This window comes from Vitis riparia, chromosome 7, assembly GCF_004353265.1.
Source record: "Vitis riparia cultivar Riparia Gloire de Montpellier isolate 1030 chromosome 7, EGFV_Vit.rip_1.0, whole genome shotgun sequence".
NCBI classification, from domain to species: domain Eukaryota; kingdom Viridiplantae; phylum Streptophyta; class Magnoliopsida; order Vitales; family Vitaceae; genus Vitis; species Vitis riparia.
Window position 1 is genome coordinate 3,179,694 of NC_048437.1, and position 18,845 is coordinate 3,198,538.

Sequence of the window (18,845 nt, forward strand, 5' to 3'; positions counted from 1 at the left end):
AATGTTAAACCAACACTTTCCCAAAACCTAAAATAGTTTTTATAAACTATCTACAATAGTAAAAACAAATCAAGTTTAAAAAATCAAATATAATTTATTTTTTTTAATCTCATATTCCATATATTTCCAATTATTTCCCAAAACACATCAAAAAAAATTATATTTATTCTAAAAAAATCATACTATTTTCTTTTAAATTCTCACAAAATTTGTTTCAGTCTAAAATATATTAAATATTTTTTTTTGATACATACTAAAATATATTAAATATAAATAATTCTTAATTGTTTTAAAAATAAAAACAAAATAGTGTTTAAAAAATAAAATATAAAAAACATATTTTTTGAATCTATTTTTTATAAGCCATTGCACTAGTACATATATTATAAAAGTTTTCAACATATTCCCTATATTTCCAATTATTTCCCAAATCACTATCAAAAAACACCAATAAAATATATTATATTTATTCTAAAAAAATTATACTAATTTCTTTAAAAAAAATTGCAATATGCTTATGAAGGTGAAAAACAATTTTTTTATTTTTTATTTAAAAAAAAAAAACTATTTTTAAAAACAATTTGGAACATACACCATCTATCCTGGAAACTCACTCTCTTCTATGTTCAAGTCATGATCATGCAATGCCCACAGTTCTGTGACAGGTCCTGTGATTTTGAGACACAGCCTCAAACCTTGAATTGGAAAAATGTCTACTTCTATTTATATTTATATACAAATGGTCAAAGAGTACATGGCAAACAAAGAGCCACTTGATCTCCCTGCTGCTTTTGCAGAGTAAAATTAGTTAACAATGGAGGAGGATGCCCAGATAAAATTACAAAGAACATCACTCAATTCCATCTCTTTGCATTCTTCAGCCCTTTGGATTTTGCTTTTGCAGCCTGAAATGCCTGCCTTTTCTGTTTCTTCATGGCTTCCTTCTCAGCCTGTTAGTCATGGAAGAAAAGGAATTTTTTTTCTCAGTATGCCTTTCCGAATATCATATCATTTATGCAGTGGAGTGGCTAAGAGAATAATTCTTACCTTTGACATCTTGGATTTGGCTTTTACTTTAGGGGCCTTCTCATCAAGCTCTGCCTCGCGTTCAAGCTCTCTTGCTCTTGCATCGAGGTTCTTCTCCAGATAATACTGTGACATTAAATTTCAAACAATCAGGAACCAGGAAATAAACCCAGCAACTGGGCAATTCCACTGCACTAGCATTGGACTTGATATTCAGGCAGGAAGAAAGGCCAACCTCGTGCCATACACATAGGACCCTTTAGGAAGTTAGGGTTCTTATTGAATAGGTGTAGCCAAGTTTACACTCCAATAAAAAATAGATGTGACCATGAGTGAAATGAATGTTTAAAAGCACTCCAATGACTCCAAGCAAAGGAATTTGGAAATGAAAACAACAGTCAGGTAAATCCAAGCATAAGAGCTAGAGATAAAAGTCATTTTATGCACTGATTTGATGAAATAATGAAATAATCGGTTGAAGGAAGTCTTGAAATCAGGTGATCAAAATCATCCATCATTTGGATGTTGGCATTGAGAACCTGTTAAGAGGGTCCAGTTTTGAACAGGCTGCATCTTTGTGAATGTGACATGCAGTTAGCTAGTTTATCCACACCCACATCCACACCAGCAGATGGTAACAGTTACCACATACACGAGTTTGCAAATGTGTGCAAGCACAAACACAAGCACTGACACAATTAGCTAAAGCCTAACATGCGAATTTTCTTAAAAACAAAAATAATAAAAGGGTGATAAAATGATGCAAGAAGTTTAAATTGGAGCGAGGTCACACTTACATTGTAATCTCCTGCATAGTCTTGTAAATTCCCATCCTTAACTTCAATTACTCTATTAACTATTTGCTTTATGAAGTATCGATCATGAGAAACTGTAACAACAGTGCCCTTGTACTCTGTTATTGCCTCCTGATAGAACAAACAGAGTTCAAAAAATCATGAAGTGATAATTAAACTTAAAGCTATAATGCACATGGTAGATAGTACTCATTATGGATAGGAACAAATGAATCAAACCTCAAGCATCTCTTTAGTAGGTATATCCAAGTGATTGGTTGGTTCATCCAATACTAGCAAAGTTGAAGGTTTTACCATGAACTTGCAGAAGGCAAGACGTGCCTGAACTCAACAGGAAAACATGGTCAGGTTTATGCAATGTACCATAGAAAATACAAATCTATTAGTCAGGCATTATAAAGAGAACTGAATCATAAAGACATGGGAAGCAGCATCCATAAGGCCAATATTGTAAGTTAATACAACGTGTAATTTTGAACTGGTAAAGAAATGGGAAGGATGGAGTGCACCTTGTACTTCTAAAAGTCTTGGTATAGTAACATTATTTTATTAGAATTATGTATTACTGCCCACTTTATAGCTTTATCTTCCTTGAAATTTGGCAAGATAGAAGCTGACTAGCATCTATGTTAGAACCTAAAATGAAACAAAGCAAAAGACTAAATAGCCGTGCCGATCAATGAATATTACTGGGAACAAGGAAACCATGCAATCTGTAACTTATTTCCACAACTGAGATGGGATGATAGTTCAGTGAACACAACCCCTTATCTTCTCGTATTCTTGTTTGATTGGTTAGTAGGCACTACTGCTTCTAGGTAATTTAACTACATCATATGCATGCACATGTGTGATAAGCATTTTCAATTTTACACATGAAGGGTTTCAAGTTTTCTAATGCAGACATCTGCAATTGAGAGATCATGTCCAAGCCACACAGCCTCAGATCAGAGGAAAAACATAGATAGTGATTGAGAGGTGTAGTTTATGGCTATACTTTTTTGATAGGTAGTTTATGGCTATACTATGTTACAGTGATAATTGGTCAATCAATTAACAAATCTTAATCTCGGTTTGAAAGAAAGCTACAGTTATCATTATTTGCATAAATTTTCATCCAAACATTCATCTAGTAAATTTATGAGATGCTAGTTTAGACCTGTAATGTGTATATCAGATACAAAAAGAAAACAACGGTCTAGAGTTCCCTTGTCAGCACAGTGAAAACAAGAATAGCTAAATTAATGTTCAATAAACACGAGAGATACAAAATAACAAACAAGCATACTGGTTTAACTCACCTTCTCACCACCACTCAAAAGGGAAACCTTTCTATCAAGCATATCGGCTTTGAAATTACAACGCCCAAGTAGTCCCTTTATATCGTCAATTTTCCAATTCTCTGCAACATCTTCTACAGTTTGCAACACTGTTTTATCCAAATCAAGTGCCTCAGCCTGAAAATTAAGTAGGTCAATTTCATTCAGAAATGGCAATACATATGAACAAAAGTGGTACTTGCACCAAAGCATGAATTACTAGAATTGCCATGATATAAGATCCAATCCAACAAGCACACCAGTAATAACTATGACACACCTGATTCTGCTCAAAATAGTTTGGTAAGACATTATGCTCGCCAAGCAGCAGTTCACCTCCTATAGGCTTCTCTAGGCCCATAATCAGTTTAAGCAAAGTACTCTTTCCACACCCGTTTGGGCCAATAATTGCAATTTTTTCTCCCCTTTCAATTGTAAGGTTTGCCTTTTTAAATAGTACCTGGCAAGTAATGCATATGAATATCATACAAGTAAGATATGTACACAATAATCAGAAAGCAGAAAATTTAACACTGTTATCCTTCTTCTCATTTTGTTGAACAATTCACTCACCTTATCCCCATAGCCAAATTCCAGATTCTTAACTGCTAAAACAGATCTTCCACTCACTCCACGCTCAGGAAATCTGATCTTCATTTGTTTATGTTGAAATGGCTTATCAATCTGTTCCTCATCTTGAAGTTTTTCAAGTTTCTGTTATCACAAGAAATAAATAAATAAATTACCAGAAAAAGTGTTAGTTAAGCCCAGTAGCTTCCTAATAAAAAAAACAGCTGCCATGAAGTAAGACAATCAGGAACTTTAGAGAACAAAGTTGGTTTGAAGGAGTTCAAACCATTATCTCAACTGTAGTAATCACTGATGAGGTAAAAAAAAGTCAAAATTAATAATGGAAGTATAGACTGACTGACTTGATTTTACTGACAAACAATTTAACTGTTGTCCATCAAGATGGTTTTAAAAAACAAAATAAATCAAACCTATCCCAGGAAAAGTGCAAAGAGATAAATGGTATGCCCATTGATTCTTAAGTAAGCACAACTAACTAATGATTCAAGTCCAGAAAAGCTGTTAAAACAAAAGCAAATGTATCTCTGCCATTAATACAAATTAATGCAAAGTGATGCTATTTACTTTTTTTTTTTTTTAATCAGAAACAAACAATTGTATTAAAATAGAAAAACATGAGAAGGATGAGAAGTCCTCCCCAAATGTACAAACCTGATAAAAAGACTGAGAAAACCTCCGCTAAACAAGGAGTGCTATACAAAAAGACAAAAGGCCTATACACTTATAATGAACCCTGTAGACCCAACCCTAAGGTGTGCAAATCGATAATTAGTTAAGCTGAATTACACTCTAAGGACAGAGTTTAAAAATGTTTGTACAGTAAATAGCAAGTGATGCTATTTACTAGTAATGTAAAACTACTACATCAGTATCACATTAGCCTAACCAATTCTTAGTTAAATGTTTGACGGCTCACCAACACAAAGATTTAGCTATTTTTTTTCCTGTGATGAACAGGAATTTACTAGATTATACCACCCACTGATTCAGTAGATCCATATATACCTTTTCAGCAGTGGATGCACGGCCAGAATTTGCTCCGCCACTTAGCCTGCTTATTAAGTCTCTTGTCTGTTCAATTTCCTTCTGCTGCTTTTCCCATGCTGCATATTGAGCTTCAATCCATGTTGCCTTTGCAATCACATACTGAGAATAATTTCCTTCATATGTCCTGGATACACCCATATCGGTTTCCACAATTTTTGTACACAACTGATCAAGGAAAGCTCTGTCATGAGATATGATCACCATGGGCACATCCTGCTTGTTTAGATAACCTTCAAGCCATTCAATTGTGTCAAGATCAAGGTGATTTGTGGGCTCATCCAATAGTAATAAATCTGGCTCCTGCAAGTGATCACAAGTATATTTATAACCGATCAATAACACCCATGCATTCTAGTACAAATTATAAATATAAAAGGCGAACAAAACTTAAACATTTTAAAACAGTGCATATACCATGTGCACACTAACGATGTAAGTGTCACTATAATATAAAAGAACCCTTCCCAGTCATATCGAAAATTGGGATAATTTGCTGCAATAATTTGTGATAACAACAAACAAAAGAGTAGCCTATTCCCACTAATCATTTTGATGCATCCGATAATCTGTCACTTCTTCCAAAGTGGATTACCATACAAGTACATATAATTCAAGGGGAATAGCATCTCTCAGTCAAGGATTTCAAGTTACCTGTCTATCAAATTTACTGTGCAACGAATCAAAGTTGCCTAAAAAGCAAGATACTCGGATGCATTCTTACAACCTAAATCAAAATTATCATTCAAGTTTACACACCAAATTTATAAATTAAAACATGGTTATACCTGAAGTAAAATCTTCCCTAGGGACATTCTCATCTGCCACCCACTACTAAATGAGGCAACCAACCTATCTGAATCTTCGGGGGCAAACCCAAGCTCTGGCATCAACTTACTGATCTTCGCATCAACCTCATCCAGGTCAACAGCTTGTGCTCGCCTCTGAAGCAAATCATACTCATCCAAGAGCCTCCCCATCAACTCCAAATCATCCACTGAACTCTCAATCGCCTTCTGGACCTTCTCCAACCTTGCTGCTATCTCCATCTCCTCCTTAAACGCACTCATAAACTCTTCCTTCACCGTCCTACTCAATGAAACCTCGAACTCTTGACTCAAAAATGCGATTTTCATATTCATTTTCGCCTTAATTACGTTCCCCGAATCGGGTTCTTCCAGACCCGTGATAATTCTCAACTGGGTCGTCTTTCCTGCACCATTAACACCCACCAAACCCACTTTTTCACCCTTCTTCACTTCCCAACTCACATCTTTCAATACAGTGACACCCTTATAGCCCTTACTCACATTCTCCAACCTAACACCCGATGAAATACTCGAGGCGCCACTGTTCGATTGCTTATTCACACGTTTCTGATAAGCCTCATCCACCGAATTGTTCGAAAACAACGACTCAATATCCTCCCGACTCATAGTCTCGGCCACCGACGTATCCATCGCCACTGCTTTCGAAGAGACCATAGAGCTCCTGGTTCTGGAATTGAATAAAGCACTTGCCTTGATTGAACTATTACTACCTGTTATGGAATGTGTGGATGCAGAAATCGGAATCGACCGGGTATGTGGACGGAAATGAGGACGCAAACCGGTTTTCCGAGCATCGAGAAGGGCCGAGCCGGTGAAGAAGCTTGACCGGAGATCAATGCACTGAAGCTTCGTGGCTAAGTCCATGTTTGGCAATCAAGAATCTGCGGGAAACTGAGTGCGAGAAGGTACGGGAAATTTGGGGGTATGTGAGAAATTGGGAGAGAAAATTAGGGTTTTTGCAGAGACAAGAAAAATGCTACGAATGGAAAAAAAAGAGAGTGGGCAAAGTAGAGTTTCTCGGCGATTCTCTCCAGAGTTACAGAGAAACTCTTAGCCCATGAAAAATGAGGAGAAAAAAATAAGGGATTTAAGGTGCGAAAGAAGAATCTAAACTGAAAGTGATTTATTTTATTTATTTACTTAAATTCTATATATTTTTTATTTTTTATTTTTTATTAATATTTAAAAATCGGTATATATGTACCTATCATTTTTTACAACAATCCTTACAAAAATATTTATTTTAAATGCAAAAATAGATTTTCAAAATTCAATTCACCATCAATAAATTAATATTATTTAACTAGATTTTCTAATAATTTAGTAGATTATAATTTTTAATTAAAAAATATATAGTCAAATTTCATTAAAAAAAATAAAATTATTAGAATCAAAACCCAACTAAACAACCCAATACTTTTTTTTTTTTCTTTTTTCTTTTTTGACTTTAAACTTGAGATAAAAATAGTACTAATTGTGAATCACAAAAATTATTACTTTAAATAACAAATATATGTATTTTCCCAATGATAAGACAAGTGGTCACGTCATAGAAGGTTCTCACGGTTGAAATATGAAATATTTTTGTGGCACAGAAAATAGAGATAAGTGAGGTTGAAGATAACGTCCAACGGGAATACAAGTTTTGTGGTGTACATTCTTAACTTAGATGATGCCCTCCACAGATTTCTTGCCACGTGTATTGTATTCCAGGATTGTGCACACCCCACGTCTGTGTAAAGACAAATCCAAAACAATAACAAATTGAAATTCATAAATAATTAATTATTTTCTTCCATTTTTTTAATCCACGTTGTCAAATAAATGATGTATAATATAATCATCCAAGTGTGTCTCTTTTGAGATCCCTTTCAAAATAAAAGAAAATATTGATTTTATTTAATATTTTAGTGAATAGAAAATATGCCTACCACATACGTCCATGAAAATTTAATTTTAATTGGATGTATCGTAAAATCTAAATTGGGTAGTAGCGTAGATATATGGGATGGTGATATGAATAAGATAATACAAAATATAAACTAATGGAATTAGGGGATAAAATAATAATGGACCAAAATATAAAATGATAAGATTATATTTGAGTACATAATAATAACACAAATATGAAACAATCAAATTAACATGAACCCTAAGAATTATGTTATATTTTATGGTTTTAGGAGATGATTATTTTAAAAGTATGGAGAAATTATTCATACATGATATTCCGTGAAATCAAGTTTAGGTATCATATTAAATTATCAATTTTCTTTAAAACTTAAGCTTACATGAGTTTTGTTCATACATTGGCCATCAAATACGAGATGTAAGTTTATGTCATGTTAGTGAAAAGTTACATTTAACATGTATTACTGCTTACATGAAATACATTATGATTAGTCAAAGTGAATTTTACAAAAAAGGACAACAATTTATTACTATACAATATTTCTTAAAAGTTTAGATTTATTTAATTAAAAAATTTTAAAATAGCTTAAAGAGATTAAGATTCATCATGTAGTTTAGTTATTAATTCAATAAAATAAAATTCTAAATTAATATTAAAAATAGTTTTTGTGCTTTAAAACATAAAATAGGTTTCCAATTCAATAATAATAATAAATAAATAAATAATTGACAAGTTGTTACTTAACATAATTTTTTAGAATCTAATATCAAAATATAATGATTTTTTAAAATAAATTTGAAATATTTTCAGATTTTTATTATGATATCTCACATCAGATAATAGAAAAAAATTCATAATATATGTATAAGTTTCTTTTTATTACGAAGATATTTATATTAGCTTTTAAGTTTTAAGTTTATAAATACCATAAATTACGGTTTATCATCTTATATGAAAATCAATTAATGTTAAAAAATGGTAGACTAAACCTTTTAATCAATTCAATCATCATAGTCAGAACATGACAAGGATACTATTGCAATGTAACCGAGTAATTATTTATATTAAATTAATAACTATTGATTTATTTCATAATTTTAAAATATTTAGCTTTTGATATTTTCAGTATATTGCTTATATTTTACAAATACTAAAATAAGTTTTTTTTTTTTTTTTTGGTAACCCATAGAAATCCAAGGTAACTCATGAGAATTCGAATTGCCCATGGGTTGAATGTGGGTTGGGTTTCGTGTATGTTGAAATTATTAATAGGTAAGTTTGGCTTCATTTAATTTAACTTTTAATCCGTCCAAGTTTCAACTGGATGGAGCTTGACCCAGTTGAAACGAGTGGATTCACGCAATTGGCCCAATCCCTTGATGGGTCTTTCTTCAGGCTAGTCTAAGTCCGGTGACATCCAATTAGGCCCTTGTGGGCCAGCCATAGGCCCAAGTTTTTTTCAGAAGTGAAAGTCGGCCTAAGCCCGTTATCAGCCCATCAGCTGAGGTAGAAATTTGAGAAGAAAAGGCGTTTAGGGCTTTCACAAAGCCCATGAGGCCCACCCAATATTATAATTCAAATTTGAAGGTTTTTTTTAAATATATATTTTTTATTTTTTTTATAATGGTGGATGTATGGATCAGCTTATGCGTACGTTGACTAATCCCACGGGTCCTGAAGTTAACAATCAGGTAAACCTCCAGTGATTTTGAGGGATTCAAATTGGTGATCATTGGAGAGCAAACCCAAAAACGAATCAAGTGAATTAATTTTTCAGGGTTTGAAGGTTTTTTAAAATATATTTTAAATATGCTTATATTTATGAAAATATCATATTAAAAAAATAAATTCAAAATTTATAATTTCTTCACATGGTGCACCCAATTCAATGGTTTACAAAATTCAAATTTGTATTATTCAAAGATCCAAAAACTAATAATTGTTCAAAGCTTGGACCCAATTGACAGTGACCCATTTCATACCATGATCAATTCCTTTCCCTTTTTTGCTTAATGGGCTCCATGACTTTACAATGCTGGTCTTGAAAGCTTCTTTTCCCCTTTATAAACTATGCTTGGGAATTATTGTTATCTTTTTTTTCAAAGCATAAAATATATCTTTAATTTATGCCAACGACATCTTATTAATTTTGTATATTTTTTTCATCTTCTACTAGAAAGAATTCTTGTCAGGAGCCGACTTTGAGATCATCTTTATCCTTATCTTAAGACTAGACATTTCTTCTTATATTTATTAATTTATTAATTTATTTAATATTAAAAATCCAAGTAAAAGAGAGAATGCATGAACAAAATTAAAAATAATTTTCTATAATTTGACATTCCATGATCGCCCATTAATTTAATATATTCGATTGTTTCCATTAAATAAAATATAATACCTTTTTTAGAAAATAATGTTAGATTATTTAATTGATTATGACTGAGATTACTTTACAGGTCATGCCCAAACTCACTTGCCCCCCTCAAGGAAAACGACCCCACCAAAAAAGAAAAAAAATGATAATCTCAAATTAAATATAAATTATATTGATTTTGAGATTGGTATTACACTAATTATTTTCAAAATTAAATAATAAAAAATTAGACCCTTATAGTTTTTAATAAATAAATAAATAAATAAATAAATTTATTATTTAATAAAGATTATAAAATTAAAGATGCCATTTAAAAAAAATATATAGCTTTTAAGTATTGGTAAACTAAATTTTAAAACAAATATCATTTTTTTTGAATTTTTTTTTCTACAAAACGCATTAGATATTAATTTTTAATAAAAGAACAAAATGAAATAATTAGATGTAAAATAAAGAGGGAATCTTCTTATTTACTTTACTTTAAATTTAAATAATAAAGTGCAAAAAAAAAAAAAAAAGGCTATAGAAACGGTCAAGTTACTGGCTCACAGCCTTTTGCCTTTTCGGTTTAAAGATATTTAGTGTTCGAATAAACGGGGTCCACTCATGACCTGGTGTTGTACTCCACCGAAGTTTGAAAATGATATGATTTCAATTTCAAAATATATACATTAAAAAAATTAAAAATAAAAACAATATACCCAAGCCCCTTTCAAAAGGAGCACAGCATTTTTTTTGGACCAATGAGATGGGATAAGTTCATGAATACAATTTTGATTTGGAAAGTTAAATAATAAAACCAATGGAGATATGAAAGGTTACTAAAAAAAATAGTTTTAAATTAAAAAATATATTTTACAAATTTGTTACTAAAAAATATTTTTTAAGAATTTTATATGCTACTTGAGATGCGTTTTTAATTAAAAAATGTTTTTGAAAACAAATTAAATGTTTAGTAAAATTTTAAAAATACTTTCAAAAATCTAAATATTTATTTATGATATTTAAAAATTATTTATATTATTTTTTTACAAGTGATTATCTCAAAAATACTTTTTACAAAAATGCTTTTATCGACAATATTTTTAGTAACTTAAAAAATATATTTTAAAAAAAATTCTATTATATGTCATTTCTCAAAACATTTTGCAGTAAATATCTCAAATTATTAAAAGCTGTTTTTACTTTAAAATTTGACTATTAAATTTATTTTTTATTCTAAAAAAAAATACATTTTGAAAACATTTTAAATTAATTTTAAAATCACCCTATTTTCATGATATATTATTAGAAAAGGTAATTTTAATTTAAAAATTAATGAATATGTTTTTTCAACTAAATATGGCTTCCCATTAAAACAAACAAACAGGTATTTTAAAAAATAGATCAGAAATAGCTCCTAAAAATATGTTTAGTTACTAACATTCTGGTTTAGAAAATATATTTAATAAAATTTATTCTAAAAGTAAGTTATTTTTAATTGTTTCTTAGAGTGTTTCCACAGTGGAAAAAATAAAAAAGTTATTTTAAAACTTTTAAATTATATATAAATATATGGTATCTATTATTTTTTATATTTAAGTTTTTGAATATTTTTTTTTTAAATTGAGAAATTCTAAAAAGTGGGTTGAAAAAATAATAAACACTAAAAGTCTATTTAGTAGTGTGATTAAATTTTTTATTTATTTCTAAAACCAATTTGAAAAATTTTAACATTGTTTAACTGCTGTTATTTAAAAATAATTTTTTAAAATAAAATGAAATAAAAATAATTTTTAATTGATAAATAGAAGTTATTTTCATCTATTTTTAAAAATAAAAGAAAAATACGAATTCGTTTGATTCTGTATTCTAAAATTTATTTTTTAAAATTATTTTTAAATAAAAATAGAAAAATAATTTCTAGAAACAAGTTTTAGAAAATACGTGCAAAATTTCCTTTTTTTTTTTGGGAAAACAATGCTAAAATATGTTCAATTTTATTTATTTATGTATAGTAGTTATTCGCATCAAATGGCAAGCAAGCGACGGCACTGGAGGGTATAGAGAAAGTCCAGGGAAAAAAAATAAAAAATAGAAGGGTGCAATAAGAGTTAAAAGCGTGTGAGTGGCATAATGGTAAAAAGGGGAAAGAAAAGGTGTGGTTTTGCAAGTGGGGGGCAACACGATATCGTGCTGTCATACGGCTGTAAGGTTGATACAGTTAGCATAAGAGAGAAGAGTCCTCTCTTTGCCTTCGTCATTCATCATCAACATCTTGGATTTCTTCACTTTTTTTTCATCTCTCTGTGTCGCTTCACTGTTTCATTCTAGAGATCGCATCACATGGAAGACCGCAAGGAGGTGATTCTCTTTCTTCTTCTCTCTGTTTTCGTGTTTGGTTGCTGAGAAATTTGAAAGGAAAAGAAAAGAAAGGTTCGGGATTGAGCTTGAGTCTGGGAGGTGTGAGGTTTAATGGGTTCTGATTTTGGAACTTGAATTTGATTTGATTTTTTTTTTTTTGGGTTTATTGGTTCCAAAGAAGTGTAACTCACTTCTCAGGACAAGGAAAGAAGCTAAGTACTGGTTTTAGAAATCAAACGATACTGTCTTAAAATTTTTGGGCTGTGAAGTTGGAAAATGCTTATCTGAAAATGGGTTATCGGTTGATTTCAGTTTTGTTGTGGGTTGGATAAGAGTATCATCACGCCATTGCATAGCTGAGGATGGGTCAGTCCAAGCTGTCACCTTTACTTTTTCCTATTCATAATTCAAATCAATGGGTTTGATCAGCTCTAAGGGTTGGCCTTTTTATTTTCTGAAATTCAAACATGTAGTCTTAGTGTTTGAATATTCTTCAATTTTGACAATTTTTTTCAAAATTGTTGGGCAGAAGAAAATCACATGGAACTGGGATTCTGTGGAGTACATTTTTGGCTTGGTTAGGTGGGGAATGTGAGAGGGAAGAAAAGAACAGAAAATAATGGAAAATGTCCAAGAAAATATTTAAAGTTTCTGTTTTAAACTTCCACAAGTAATCTTTGGTGAACACCTGAAAAGATTGAGCATCATTGGATAGGAAAGATCAGTATTGGTAAGATGTGGTCTCTGGAAAAAGGTTTCTTTGTCTCAGGGCCCATAGGATCTTATCATGAACCTGAGATCCTCACTATTTTTTCACTTCAATTTTGGGGTTTTTGATGAACCTGAGGTTTTCAGATCATCAGTCTTCCATTCTAATTTCTGGGTTTCAATGACCTTTTCAGGTTTATAGATCATCGCCCTTTTTCATTTAATTTCATCTCTTGGCTTGATATTTTGTCTCAATGGTGTACTGTAGCCTATTCTAATCGTAAATAAGTGGGATCATCACCATCACTATGCTGTTATCTGACTGTTTCTCCTTTCCCTTTTCTTGAATTGATGGTGATTCTTGGGAGTTGTTTCCACTTTGGGGGATCATTTAATTTCGATTTTATATTGGTTGGGAATTGGAAGAAGAAATGATTCTTTTGATGTGTTGAACAATAATAATTTTCGGTTTCTTATGCAGAAGGCTGCCCCATGGCTATCTGTACCGCAGTTTGGGGACTGGGACCAAAAGGGACAGGTGCCGGACTACTCGCTCGACTTCTCAAAAATCAGGGAAATGAGGAAGCAGAACAAGAGGGATGTCTCAAGAGCGAGTCTTGGAAATGAAGAAGAGCTCGTCGCCCCACCAACCACCAATGCCGACACCAGGGAGACCGACCATCACCATTACCATCAGAGTCACTCTCCCACGGTAAAATTTATAGCCTAGCTTTGTGGCTTTATTCAATATCACATATTCCATTCAATGTTGAGTGCAGGGGATGCACAAGGAGTACTTGGTAGTCATAAATAAGGCGAGTACAGCCATTAAAACTAGTACTTGGTAGTTATAAATTGGAGAGAACAGCCATATAATTAGTATTCTCCATTTATAAATAAGGAGAGTAATACATGAATGATAAGCGTGGCTGTGGGATTCACGTGGTTGGTGGTGGAGAAGGTTCTATTGGTTAAATCAACTGGACCGGCGGTCCATTCTAGCAAGTAGGTAGCAACTGATAACTGCTCAATACCTTTTTCTATAAGCTCGGATGATTTATAAGGTTGATTAGTATGGGGCTGTGGGCGATGGCCACATTTTCTTGTGGTGCATTTTCATGTGTTGAGTGATCGATTTTAGGTTAATAAGTCAAATTAAGAGATGCTCCCCTAGCAAGGGAAAGAAAAGAGAAATGTTGCTGTCCACATAAATATATCATGTCGAAGAAGTTTTCTTTCCTTTATACTTGTTGTGGTAACATAGATTGATGTTAATGCTCTAGAGCTTTTTGTTGGTGTCATAGGTGTTCTTACAATCATGTGAAACCAATGTTAATGCTTTAAAACCACATTAAGTGCAAACTGAATGGCTATTTATTTCTTTTAGAAAGATTTTACTCGTATCAAACCGAGTCAGTAGCTGAATCTTAAGACAGTGGCCTCATGTGATGCTGGGTAGACAAAGCGATGAAATGTGGACCCTAGGATAAGTACACCACCATGTGAATATAATTCTAGAAAACTTGGGGGTGAGGGACTTGACTACAACTGGCACGATAGAGATGTATGTTCAAAGATGGAAGGGTAGTTTTGTACTTAGAAATACTCGAGAAGGCTCGGGTTTATGCATTGGCTACATCCAATTCCAAGTGGGTGCACATGCAACATATTTTTAAAAGCTAGAGTACAACTTGGTTCATGGTGTATTTGTTTTTTCTTCATCCTCTAGGTTTTAGAAGTATTCCTTTTGTCTTGGGATACACATACAAAACATACAAAATTTGTTTGATTTTGTTCTATCCATGGTTAGAAGACAAATAAGAAACACCAATAAGAACATAACAGAAATGGTATCAAAACCGAATGATTTCGTTTTCTCTTCAATGCTCATTATCATTTAGATCTTTATTTACCAGCAATGAAATATGAATCTGAGGGTTTGATAAATGTGGTTTTAACATTACCCATTTTGTCGGTTTCTTTCTATCAGGGAAGGAGGAGCATCCTCGGCTGCTTCAGCTGCTGTGTAAAAGCCTGAGATTCAAGCAGCGACAGTAGCATGTCACGTTCAAATACTGTAATGATAGTGCATTAGGAGATTGATCACCACTTTCCCGCTTTGCTTTCTCTTCTTGACATTACTCTAGATTACCCGTTCCCCGGCTTTGTTTTCTTTTCTTTACATTGCTCTTTTCAGACAGACTGGAATGAAAATGTGCCTGTGAATGTGATGATAATCTATTCTTCATTTCGTTTTCTTTTCTTCTGCTTCTTTGAAATGTTCAATCCATTGGTCATGGAATCAATATATATGAACTTAAAGGCTCACTTTTTAGTGATCCTGGTAAAAAAAAATTACTTAAAGTGCTTTTGAAAGTATACTTAAAGTCCGTTTGGTAGTGATTTTAGAAAGCGCTTCTAATTTTTTAACATTTGAAAATTTTTATTATTTAAGTGTTAGAAAGATTAGAAACGTTTTCTAGAATCAGAACCAAACATAGTTTTAGACCTTGTTTGGTAGTGATTTTATAAAACATTTTTAATATTTGTAAAATTTTATTATTCAAGTGTTAAAAATATTAGAAACACTTTATACAATCACTCTTAAACGCACTCTTAAAGTGCTTTTGAAAGCGTTTTTGTAGTGTGCTATGCATCAATGATTTTGTTGATGACATCTTATTTTAAGATATCTAATGAGTGTTTTTATTTGAAGTATTTATTTTAAGCACTAAAAGTGAATTTTCAACTCTTTTGTTAGACATATAATGAATTTTCATATTAGGGCTGCAATTCGGATGGATTGGGTGGATTAGACCGTGTTTGTTGCTAATGACTCCAACCCAATGTGCAATCTAAATTCTAACTAACCACATTTTCTAAACCCAATGGTCTGACTAATTGATTTGTATGGAATCTATGGATCATATTACAAGATTGGGTTGGATTGGATTAAATATGGAATAGCATGAGGCAACATTTCGAGATATTTTTTACATACACTTCGACCGCATCTTGAATTAAGTTCAAATTTAAATACATGTTAGATAAACTAACTTAATAATTTAAAGTGATTTAATAACTTAATTGAAGTTATTAAGTAAATTAAGTATGTTTGATAAAATAACTTAATGATATAACTTAAAGTAAAAAATAACCTTAAGTAATAAGTAAAAATAATTAATTAATTTTTAAGTTCACATCTTTATTTTATCTTTTTACCCTTATTTGTTCTAGTTACCTTCACAATCTTGTTTGTCATTCCACGACTTTTACTGTTATTCAACATCCTTTATCCTAATTATAATTTATGAAGATAAGTATATTAATTTGATGATTTAAAATATGTTTTAAGTTAATTTTATCAAACAATCTTAATACTTAAATTAAGAATTAAATAATAATATTTAAGTTAATAATTAAAGTATAATTTAACTTAAAGTCAATTTAATTCATTAAGTAATAAATAATAAATCTTATTAAATATCTTTGGAGTTCAATTTGAATTAAGTTTGGGTTGAGAAAACTCAGTTGAAGCCCAACTCGATGAATCAAATCCATCACCTTGTCGAATCAAAAGTCAGTTGAGGGTGGGATGGGGCCAACTTAGCCTTACATGATATGTAGCCATATGCCACTAATCAAGGGTCTGTATGAAATTGTGGGAGTTGACAATGGGTAATGTCATAATCAAACTCATTGCATTCAATAACATTACTTCTTGTTGTAGATATGGGCAGGTAAACCATTATGCAGGGACCATTAGTTGAGGAAATACGTTAGTTAAGCCTACAGAGAGTCTAGCCACTGCCCACTGGCACACAAATCAAAGGCTGAGCCCCTTGAGAGCAGTGATGTCTGGTCCCGCCTCCCCCATGCTAAGGGTCCCCATGCGGGACCATGTTCTCCTTCTCCGACCTTCCATTCAAAGCACCAAGTCCTGTCTGAACAACCTGCAGTGCCAGTGAAGTTCCAGGGCAACTTCTTCCTCCGCTCCCAAATGGCAGCAGATGAAAACACTCCCCCTGACTTAACTTCCATCTGCCTCCTCTAAAGTCCCTTTCTCATCGATGAACCTCGCAGGCTGGAGCTCAAGTGGGTTCTCGCAGTGCTTTGGGTCTCTTGCAATAGCCCAAATGTTAACCAGTAGCCAGGTCCTGCCAGAATGTTGTAGCTGCCGTCGTTCCTTCTCTAAACTTAATGGACCCGCGTTTGACCGGCTTGAATTTGATACACTTAATACTTATTATTTAATAACTTAAATTAGTTTTAAATTATTAATTTAAAATTTATTATTATTATTATTATTTTAAGTATTAAAATTATAAGATAAAATTAATTTAAAATTTATTTTAAGTTATTAAATTGATATCTTTACTTTCATTAATCATAATTAATGTATTTTATTAAAAACTTTAACCAACATTTGTTTTCATTTATCTTAAATAATAAATTTGTTTATCAAACAACTATACTTAAAATATTTTAGATTTATAACACAACCTTAAAATATTTACGATAAAAAATAAGTCATGAATATAAAGTTATGATTATTAAATATATTTTTCTTACATATAAATAATAATAATAATAATAATAAATTAATTATTTTTAATTTTAAATTGTGATATTAAATATGATTAATTTATTTAATAATTTAAATTAAATTATTAAGTTATTTTTAGTTATTAAGTTGATTAACCTAACAGTCCGAACAAAGACATAGGTGGGGAAGGTATGCAAAATCTGATTCATCTACTTATCTGATTCTGCCCTCCACTGAATCCATCTCCTCTCTTGCTTTCTCCGTGATATCTAGGTTATTCATTAGTAGAAGATGTGTCAGTTCCAGCTGTAAATACTAAACATTCTCCATGATATTTGGGTTGTTTATTAGTAGAAGATGTGTCAGTTTCAGCTGTAAATACTAAACATATCCTGGAAATTCAGTAGTTACGTGTACGTTAGTCTATCCTTTGAGATGACTTTGGCAGAAGCTTCCCATTTTAGTAAGGAAAGAGGGGAAGAAGCTTCCATCTCACTGATGATAGCCTGGCATCCTGGTGGAGGCTGTCTTTGCCTCCACCTAAGTTGCATGTGAAAGGCCTAAAGCTAATCGCAAGGAATAGCGTTACTTTATAGGTCTTTCTAATTAGGTGGAGGTAGTTTGTACCTTCAATACCAACTTAAAAGGGTGTTTAGAAACTTGTTATTAGACAATTTTATTAAAAAAATTGTTCATTGGGTGATCATAAATCACATTTTTTTTTATATGTGAATTTTAAACATAGGAGAAACCACTCTTTAAATTTATCAACCTAATATAATTTAATGACTTAATTTAAATTATAAGCATATTGAATATAATTTCTATTAAAATAGTTTTCGATTTTTGGTTGAAAGCTAAAGTCAAACCCAAAGCCAAAGTTATAATTTTTAAAAAGTAATATTGATATCATAAATTTTTTTATTAAATATAAAATAACATCTTGCGTAATCCAAAATAGAATTTATATTATAAGTAATATTTTTCCTACTTTCATATCAAATTCTTTGAACTAAATTAATCAAACACATATTGAAGTTCTTATTGAGCTTAGAAAAGAACTTTTGACTTTTTAAAAATCAATCTAAACAATCCTTAATATTATGACTTAAAATTAAAAATGATTTTAGTAAATCAATTTAATTACTTAGTACAACTTAATAACTTAATTATAATTTAACTTATAGTTATTTTAAGTCATTAAACATTAAGTATTAAGTTTTTAAAAAGTATTGTAAAATTTTACTTTTTTAAGAGTATTGTAGTTATCACCTTTGTTCTTTTAAGACTATCATACTCGTAAGGGTTGAGAAATTCAACTATTGTGAAAGGAA

At 31.4% G+C, this 18,845-nt stretch overlaps 2 protein-coding genes across 3 annotated transcripts; one reads left to right on the forward strand and one right to left on the reverse strand.

Annotated features, from left to right (window-relative positions):
* Nucleotides 1–696: 696 nt before the first annotated feature.
* LOC117917955 (ABC transporter F family member 5) lies at nt 697–6,692 on the reverse strand. The gene is made up of 9 exons (XM_034834440.1): nt 5,584–6,692; nt 4,757–5,098; nt 3,734–3,874; nt 3,441–3,620; nt 3,143–3,298; nt 2,061–2,162; nt 1,824–1,952; nt 1,048–1,152; nt 697–950 (listed from the first exon to the last, which is right to left on the reverse strand). The coding sequence occupies exons 1-9, from the start codon at nt 6,487–6,489 to the stop codon at nt 855–857; spliced, it is 2,157 nt and encodes a 718-aa protein (XP_034690331.1). The 5' UTR covers nt 6,490–6,692; the 3' UTR covers nt 697–854.
* Nucleotides 6,693–12,131: 5,439 nt separating this feature from the next.
* On the forward strand, nt 12,132–15,228 carry LOC117917341. 2 transcript variants are annotated; one of them, XM_034833585.1, is made up of 3 exons: nt 12,132–12,257; nt 13,450–13,677; nt 14,956–15,228. In XM_034833585.1, the coding sequence occupies exons 1-3, from the start codon at nt 12,240–12,242 to the stop codon at nt 15,001–15,003; spliced, it is 294 nt and encodes a 97-aa protein (XP_034689476.1). In that variant the 5' UTR covers nt 12,132–12,239; the 3' UTR covers nt 15,004–15,228. The 2 variants fall into 2 exon arrangements, with proteins under 2 accessions (XP_034689476.1, XP_034689475.1); XM_034833584.1 differs by having other exon boundaries at nt 12,133–12,257; nt 13,447–13,677.
* The last annotated feature ends 3,617 nt before the right edge of the window (nt 15,229–18,845 follow it).

Bases quoted from the DNA above. Each gene is read 5' to 3' on its own strand.
- LOC117917955 (XM_034834440.1), bottom strand. From the start codon at position 6,489: ATGGACTTAGCCACGAAGCTTCAGTGCATTGATCTCCGGTCAAGCTTC. The intron at 5,099-5,583 runs GTATAACCATGT...GATCACTTGCAG, and splicing joins TAGGGAAGATTTTACTTCAG to GAGCCAGATTTATTACTATT. The intron at 3,621-3,733 runs GTGAGTGAATTG...ATTACTTGCCAG, and splicing joins AATTTGGCTATGGGGATAAG to GTACTATTTAAAAAGGCAAA.
- LOC117917341 (XM_034833584.1), top strand. The intron at 13,678-14,955 runs GTAAAATTTATA...TCTTTCTATCAG, and splicing joins ATCAGAGTCACTCTCCCACG to GGAAGGAGGAGCATCCTCGG.